Source organism: Platichthys flesus, chromosome 10 (assembly GCF_949316205.1).
Source record: "Platichthys flesus chromosome 10, fPlaFle2.1, whole genome shotgun sequence".
Lineage (NCBI taxonomy): Eukaryota > Metazoa > Chordata > Actinopteri > Pleuronectiformes > Pleuronectidae > Platichthys > Platichthys flesus.
In genome coordinates, this window is record NC_084954.1 from 17,753,879 (window position 1) to 17,762,398 (window position 8,520).

General features: G+C 42.3%; 1 protein-coding gene across 2 annotated transcripts in view; it reads left to right on the forward strand.

Moving 5' to 3' along the window:
- daam2 (dishevelled associated activator of morphogenesis 2) overlaps window positions 1-8,109 on the forward strand; it is a 95,971-nt gene extending 87,862 nt beyond the window's left edge. For both annotated transcript variants that reach the window (XM_062396660.1, XM_062396661.1), the window contains 2 exons: window positions 3,219-3,389; window positions 3,505-8,109. In XM_062396660.1, the coding sequence (XP_062252644.1) occupies window positions 3,219-3,389; window positions 3,505-3,717 (384 nt within the window). In that variant the 3' untranslated portion in view covers window positions 3,718-8,109. The remainder of the gene's footprint in view (window positions 1-3,218; window positions 3,390-3,504) is intronic.
- The last annotated feature ends 411 nt before the right edge of the window (window positions 8,110-8,520 follow it).

Sequence of the window (8,520 nt, forward strand, 5' to 3'; positions counted from 1 at the left end):
GTTTTGCCTTGGCAAATCCGTTATGGAACTTGTCATAAAGCGAATGGGCAGTGTGCAGAATCTTCATTTCACCTTAATGGAAAATCAGATTTTTAACATTTAATCAGCATGTGGAGTCTAGTCTTTTGTTTGATAAAAGGATCTGAGCTATGAAATACATTTAAAAGATGTATTGCATCCTTTTCTACATCAGCATCCGAGCAAATCTGCACAGAAACTGACTCCACTGCTTTTTTTTTGTCCCCAAATATGAAATGTTCATGTGTGTATTTGTAGCTCAGCAGCAATTTCCAAGGGTTATTTCCCACTTGCCCACTATCATTGAACCTTTCACCTCACAGGTGTGGCGTAAGAAGAGCTTTATTTGTTTTGGCTGCTCTTCACTGGATTAGTGTCTATGGATGATGAGGGATCACATTTAATGAAAAAACACAGTGATTGTCTGAGGACAGCTGGTCTTTGTACTGGATTTATAAAAAGAACGAACTCCAGGTTTATAAAAAGATGCACAATTTTGTTTAATAATTATTTATTTTTTTAAATCTGCATAGTAATTAATGTGATTTAAATTACACAGTTGTATTCTTCTTCAGGTTTTCTCTTCTCTAGTGTTAGTTTTTGAAATAGTTTGAAAAGTCCTACAAATTCAAAACCCAACATGGGATGAAGGCAGCTCCTGTTCTCCACAGAAAACCTGAAACGCCTCAATACTCCGGCCTGTACCTTTGTGATGTCACATGCCTGACATTTGCATAATGCCTGCCTAGCAGCCAGTTTGGTGCATCCCAGCTAAAACCAGATAAAGTGATTTCCTACACAAGCTGGCAGCAGTTGACCAATAACAACACAGTAAACAAGCTTGCCAATCAGAGCAGGCCTGGCTTTATCAGAAGGGGGCCCTTAAAGGGACAGGAGCTTAAACCAAGTGTTTCAGTCAGAGGCTGAAAAGAGGAGCTGCTGCAGTGGACGTTGACTGAAACAGTTTTCAGATCAAAAAATTCTATAGATTTCAGCTAACTTTAAATCTTAAGTGTCTGAAAATGTTTTGCGTCAACTTTAATAGTTAAAAAATATGAGAACTGTTTAACTCAAACTGTCAGAGCCCAAGAAACTCTCCACGGAGTTAAAGAAAAGGTAATTAGCCTCTCAGAGAGCGCTGCAGTGTGTGTGTGTGTCTGCCTGTGTGAGGTGAGCGTGTGTGACATGTGTGTGACATCTTATTTCCCATTCCACTTTGTGTGTATGTTTGCGTGTGTGTCTGTGTGTGTTTTTTACTCATTTAGCACAAACCCCGAGGGGACAAGAGGAAACAGATTTGACCAGACACATAATTACAGGAGAGAGAGAGAGATGATGATGGTGGAGGTTGCCGGGGTGACCAGCCCATAATAACAGGATGGTTTTGATTCCTCAGAAAAGAGCGAGCCCCAACTCCTTCATATGACAACATGAGGACCACATACAGTTTACTCTCCTCAAATAAACTGGAGTGATGTGATGTTTTCTGTCACTTTAATCCCACATACGATGAGAATCAAACAGAGCTTTCTCACTGGGAGACTTGTTTTCATATCAACGGTAATCCTTGGATTACAGGGCACATTAATGGACACGTGAAGGGTTGTCACATTTCATTCTTATTCACCGCGTGATTCACTTGTGATATTTTCAGCGTCACTGAAAGTTCCTGTGCGTCTCTGTCTCTCACGACCTTATAAAAAGCAGCATCCAAAGATTTATAGATCATATTTTTTTCAACTTACTAAAAAGTGCTTTTAGGAATATCAATATTTAACAATATTTTCATAGCAGTTTATAGAGACCCAGTGGCAGATCTAGGATTTTTCTATAAGAGATGTGATAGAGGTGCCCACAATTCACACAGAGGGACCAATTATATGTCCAACCTCCAAGCACTTTTCCTGATTTAGTAAGGCTCATATTTAAGTCGTTCCTTGTTTACGGCTAGCTCTATAACTTTGAGCAAAGACATGCATCATGTTTTTGAGCGTACTGACAGGACAGGGACACTTCAGGGACCAATCAGCTTTCAGCTAGGGGACAATGCCCCCCTGCCCCTGCCCCTGGATCACCAGAGTTAGTTGGTTCTACTACTTCACAGCTGCCATCAGCTCTGGTGAACCCACTGTTTGTTACCTGCACAGCACTGAACAGTTGACCAATGTTATGAAGTATCTGTTGAACTTATAGTCTGTAGTGGAGACCAAGACAGAGCTAAAGTAAAACCGGTTTTAGATCCATCACATGAAAGCTAATGTTATTGTGGGTCTGCTGGATTGTTTACCACCATATCAACTTTATTGATGATAATATCACGGTGTTGTTCCCTTAGATTGTTTCTCTGTCGCACCCACATGGCCAAAATATATGCAACATATACATGTTGCTGATAATACCATCACCTACCCTCATATTTATTTTTTTTTTCTACCAACCTCATCTGTTAATTTAGAAAATAAGAGTTGCAATAGGTAGAAAACTAATGAAGGTGCTGCTTCTAATAGAAATAATGATTGAAGCACATTTTTCCTGAACCCAGTATTATGAGCATCAATAATCATCTTTAATACTCAGCAGAATTGTTCAGCCACTTGTATCGAATTGCAAATCTGTCCTCATGTCCTGCAGGTGTCTTTAAATAAGTCAGTGAAACTAACTTGGACCTTTGAATTTAAGTCACAATATTATACTTGTTGTGTTATATTGTTTGATATTATATAAGGATATTGACGGGGTCCATCTGTGTGTTGTGCTGAACACTGCAGTACAAAGCTTGGCGTGTTGGAATGTAGAGGAGGTTTGGCTGCAGGCGTCGTCCTGGCACAGAACACTGAACAGCTTGAAGAGAAGAGGGTGGCCATACGGTGGTCAAATCATGCAGTCAGTTTCTCACCTTGTGCATGTGTGTGTGCGTGTGCGTGTGTGCGCGTGTGTGTGTGTGTGCGTGTGCGCGTGTGTGTGTGCATGCGTGTGTCTCTACTGCTTTTTCGGGAGAACATCAAGTATGCATGCCAGCATATGAGTTTGCGCAAAGACACACTTATGCAGTGCAGAATTCAAAAGAGATCTGGTAAAGCACAGAGTCAAATACAACAAAAGCGGTTGTGTATGTCCCCTATGTTCCTCTGCCGATAGGTGTGCACAGGTCACTTTAAAATATAATAATATAATATATGTCGTTTATTTTTTCTGCGTAGTTCTCCAAATCTCTGAAGCACTTTGGGGAGGACGAAGGGAGGATGCAGCCTGATGAGTTCTTCGGGATCTTCGACACTTTCCTACAGTCGTTCAGCGAAGCACGGCAAGACCTGGAGAACATGCAGCGGCGCAAGGACGAGGAGGAGCGGCGGGCCCGGATGGAGGCCATGGTGAGATACGCATACACATGCTAGACCTGAGGCATTCTTCCGATGTACGTTGTTGTTACATTTTCATGATAGCTTTCGGTGCTGAAACGTGTGACATGCGTTTTATCTTTTCCAGCTCAAAGAACAGAGGGAGCGGGAGCGACGGGCCAAGAAGACCGGCACCTCAGACGAGGTCGGCGGCGAGTTCGACGACCTGGTGTCGGCCCTGCGTTCAGGCGAGGTCTTCGACAAGGACCTGAACAAGTTCAAGCGCAACCGCAAGCGCTCCGTCAACCAGCTGGTGGAGGGAGGTGGCCGTGAGCGAGCCGTCACCCAGGTCAACTACTAGGCTGGGAAAAAGAAGGGGACAAAAAAAAACACTAGACACCTAAATTCTGCCGTGGCGTAGATCTGTTAGCACCTTTTAGTCCAGGTCCTCTGAACAGTGACGCTGGAGAGGATGTAAATAATGGCTGGACTGGACGTGTATGGACGGCCACGCCATTGATTGAAGGATCTCCTCTGATTGGTTAGGCCTGGAAGTTGTGTGATCTCCTGAGCTGGACGAAGGACAAGGGACATGGATGGAATTGACGGACAGACCACTGTGACACATTATCCCCTGTCTTATGACCATATCCTTTAACACTGTGTCCTTCACTCCACTTTGCTTTTCCCTTTGCTTTTCCCTGCAGCGTTCCTCAGTAAGATCTTTGGAGCTGGACCTGCCCTGTCTTTTTGCTACCTGTCTCTTAAACATTGGGATCCGCTAGTCACACTGTACATAGACACGAGACAAAGAGAAAAGGACTCGGAGGAAACTCGAGTCAGAAAGAAAGAGAGAACAAGAAGGTGGAAGAAAGGGGGAATAAATCTCCACAGTCATGGCTGCTTCAAGTGTCCCCTGGAAAAGAGAGTTTTTGCCACAGAATGGATTTTCATGGACTTCATTTTCTACAAAGAAGGACATGGAGGTCTCCAAAGAGGCCAGAATGCTTGGTAGGCTTCTAAAAGAGTGGAGAATGGACACAAGTTGTTGGGGTGATGGCTCTAAAACAGAGGATTCGACCCAGCACTAAGCATTCCCAGGCAGGATGTGCTGCACAAATCATCCCCAGGTTGCCACTTCAGAGGAGGCGACGCTTTGTCGCTTGATCCACCCGAAGAAAAATAAAAATCATGACTGTGCCACGAGGGTCGAGTCTTGCCCAACACTCTTCAGTGATTCAACGTTTGTTCTGGCATGATGCAGTGCCAAAGCAAAGAGAAAACACACGTGTAAATGTATTAATACGAAAAAACATACTGCAATTAGACCTTGATATATATATTTATATTTAGATGTAGACAAGCTAATTGCAAAGATGTAGAGGTTTTTTATGTTTTTCATGGCATTTTCTGGGGTTTTGTACACACGATGCATTATTTGTTGGTGTTGCAAGTTCACATTGCTGTTGAAGTGGATTTCTATACATTTTTGCTCTTTAGGTAAAAAAACAGAAAGATAATCGCTCGTCCTTTTCACACACGTACGTCTTGTTTGCACTGTAGCTTTTTCCACACCGCGTCCCCTCTGTACTTAAATTAACTTTATCCACAACAAGGTTTATGAAGGAACGCCATCATTTCGTCTCACGGGATCAGCCTGCAGTGACATCACAATGCTCTCTGCCTGCTGCGCTGTCTCATTCACATCGGACTGTGTGTACACAGCCGTTCTCATATACGGTGTGTGGGATCTGTTTCACTGGTGCTAAAACATGTGGTCTCTGCACAGAGCCACGAGTCCAGGTCAGGATTATCACCCTCACTTTTAAGGAGTGCATGATCGCTCAGTCATCCTCACACAGTATCTGAGTTTGTATTTGAGTTGACGTTGTGATATGGGACCGCCCCGCGTATTCAGTCTGTTACTGCGAAGTCAGGGATCAACGAAAGCACTTGCAGCCTGTTGACATTCTTCCTTGAGGCTTGTTGCCGTGTTCAGGGTTCTTCGGCCTCAGAGAACATCACAGGAAACATCTGTCCTTCCAGCTCCTCTCACATGTTTGTTTACATCGGGAGAGACGCTCTTTCAAGGATGTGTTCATTTCTACAACAACTGAGGAAAAGCCTCACATGCTACTTCCAGCTTTATATGGCAAAATATGCCTATTTACAGCAGTAAGACTTTAGCAGTAGGCATGAAGGAGGCTGGAATGTATGCGGTCACCTCGGTAAAGTATTGAAATGGACATAAGAGTATCATGCTGCAGAGAAGGGCTGGAAGCTTCCGCACAGAGCGGCGTCTGAACCGTGGGGCGAGCCCACTGCTGTGGCTCGGACGTCTTCCTGCTCCCAGTACTTAGGAGGATAAGTAAGCTGATGGGCTCAGACTGCATTAAGGGACATGGAATGAAAGCAAGGATCAGTTTAAAACCAGAAACATACACCACGTCTGAGCCTACATCTACATGTAAGCCGTTAGAGGGTTTGAGTTCAAATGAAAGATAGTGATTGTCACCTTTAGATTTTGTATGTTTAATGTAGTCCAGTATAGGGCTAGATACGAGATGTTAGAGTCTCCTCTAGTGTCCCTGTCATACGTGTGTTATAATAATCTATAACGCGTGTAAATCCTAATGTTTCTTTATGTTTTGGCTTGTCACCGTTTGTCATATAGATTCATCTAAAATGACTAGGATTTGCAGAACAATCCCTGGTTTGGTTTATTTGAATAATAAAAATTGATTTTAATCCCATAGGTTTGAAAGATTACAGTAAAAACAGTCAAACCCACTCACCACCATCTCAAAGTAGACATTGTTCCCACTGCACTTCATTCAACAATCACATTTTGCATTTTCAGAAGTGTTACAAGACACAAGAACAAGAGATTTCCAAAGAAATGCAGTTGTTTTTTTCCTTTGTAGTATTTCTGAATGAACTGACGGGCATCATCCTTATCACCCATTTTCCTTATGTATTTATATGTATCTCTCATAATGACTTTCCCATTTATTTACTGTTCTTTGTCATTTGTTTCACCTTTAAGTGCCTCTGACGCTGTTTTCACATGTTCCATTCCCGCTCTTGTTTATTAAGTGCTAGTCGCTTTACAATACACATTCATGAATTGGCGCCATCTTGTGGCTTCCACAGAGTGTGACACTTGACCCTGGCTCTAGGAAACTAAAACTCCCAAATAACCCATGTGGTGTTCTTCAGTGCGGCTGCCCTTTCCTCCATTACCTGTTCAGAGAAAACCCAACTCACTGCACTTAAGCTTTAACTGGGTCCTGTCCCAGAGATCAGGAGTTAACTCCCATCACAAGTTTATTCCTCAAATATTTGTCAAACTGCAGCAGAGAGAAGCTGACGTGAGGCTGTCAAGACGATGTGAGACACTGCGAAGAGGATCTTTGAGCTGCCGTGTCCCCCACACACTTCAGAGATTAACCAGGAAACCAAAAAAGACTGAAACTCTCCGACACTTTAAAAAGAAATCCGAAAAGCCCCTGTAGGGTCCGAATGGGGGAAATGTGGTATGAAGGCTTATTCTTTAACCAGCATCTCATGTATATTCAAGCTCTTCTATTTTCTAACCTCTTCTCCTATGTCTTTTTCTGAGTTAATCAGAGTTTGTATACCAGGCCCTTTAAACTCCCTAATCCAGAGCTTTAACCCGTATCCTAGTGCAGACTATTTACTGAGGGGTATCGCCAACATTGTCAGTATTATTTCATGTTTGTGTTGTTACATGTTTGGATGTTTTATTTGGCCATTGACTGGCTGATTATTGTTTTGTTTTTTTGGAGTGTAAAGATGGAAATCAGAGGAATGAAATTAGTAGCTTGTTCAATGCACTTTTTTATTATGGGACATTTCCATTTGCGGCACCTAGTTGAGGGCTGAGACTCCTCGGAAAGAATGAAGGGTGCAACTGAAGAGCGGGGCTAGGAAAAACGGAAAAGGGCTTGTGAGGTGTTGGGGACCCCGGCTGGGCCGCTGGAAACACATCAGTAATCTGTCAGATGGCAGAGATGGGATTTGTGGGAAGAGGTGACACTCCTACATTAAGTTTAAAATCCTCCCCTGTCTGTCACCCACTTTGTAGAAAAAAAAAAAAATGGCGGGGTGGGCATCGGTCTCTGTCCCCTCCACATCTCTGTCCACTCCGACACACTTGGCATTGACCCGCATGCCTGTGAAAACGTGATTGTGACGTGTGGACTCTGGTCGAGGATTGCCTACGACATGGAACGCACCAGTTACACAATCAGTTCTGCCTGAGAAAAAAGTTGCACCCACTTTTCAGAGGTTGTATAATTGTGAGGAGTCAGTATTTTTATGGTTGGGAAAAAAATGATCCTCCACAGAAAATGTACAGTTGGAAAAAAAAACATTTTGTACACCATGCTTGATGTTTGAGATACGATTGATTAAAAAAAAAATACAAAAAAAGATATTAAAATGTTGAGGAATGTTCCATTTTCCTGTATATTGTACCTCTATTTATTTGCCTTATTTAGTTTGCTATATTTTGTATGTACACACAGCATTACAGCAAAATGTTATATTAAAAATATGAAATATGAATAATTAAACTGTGGTCCGTGTATGATGGATAGTTTTGAGACTTGTATAAGAATGAGAATCTTTTTTTTTTCTTTTTCGTTTCCATAATTTTATTTTGTTTTGTATTTTTTTCTCACCCTGTGTCTTTTTGTAGGGTTACAATAAAGTTTTGTCCCTTACAAGTGATTGTTTATTGTTTTCGGTCAGTATCACCAGAACTCAATGTGAGAATAATGCTTACATACTTTAAGGAAACTCAAGTCAGAAAGATAGAGAGAACAAGAAGGTGGAAGAAAGGGGAATAAACCTCCACAGTCATGGCTGCTTCAAGTGTCCCCCGGAAAAGAGAGTTTTTGCCACAGAATGGATTTTCATGGACTTCATTTTCTACAAAGAAGGACATGGAGGTCTCCAAAGAGGCCAGAATGCTTGGTAGGCTTCTAAAAGAGTGGAGAATGGACACAAGTTGTTATGGCAATCAATAGCATTGATATGATGTTGCACATGGATGGTGATGGTATTAAGTGTTGGAGTTCAGTGCAGTAATGGCCAAATCTAATCTATAAAGGTGCTGAAACTATGGTTGATTTCATTG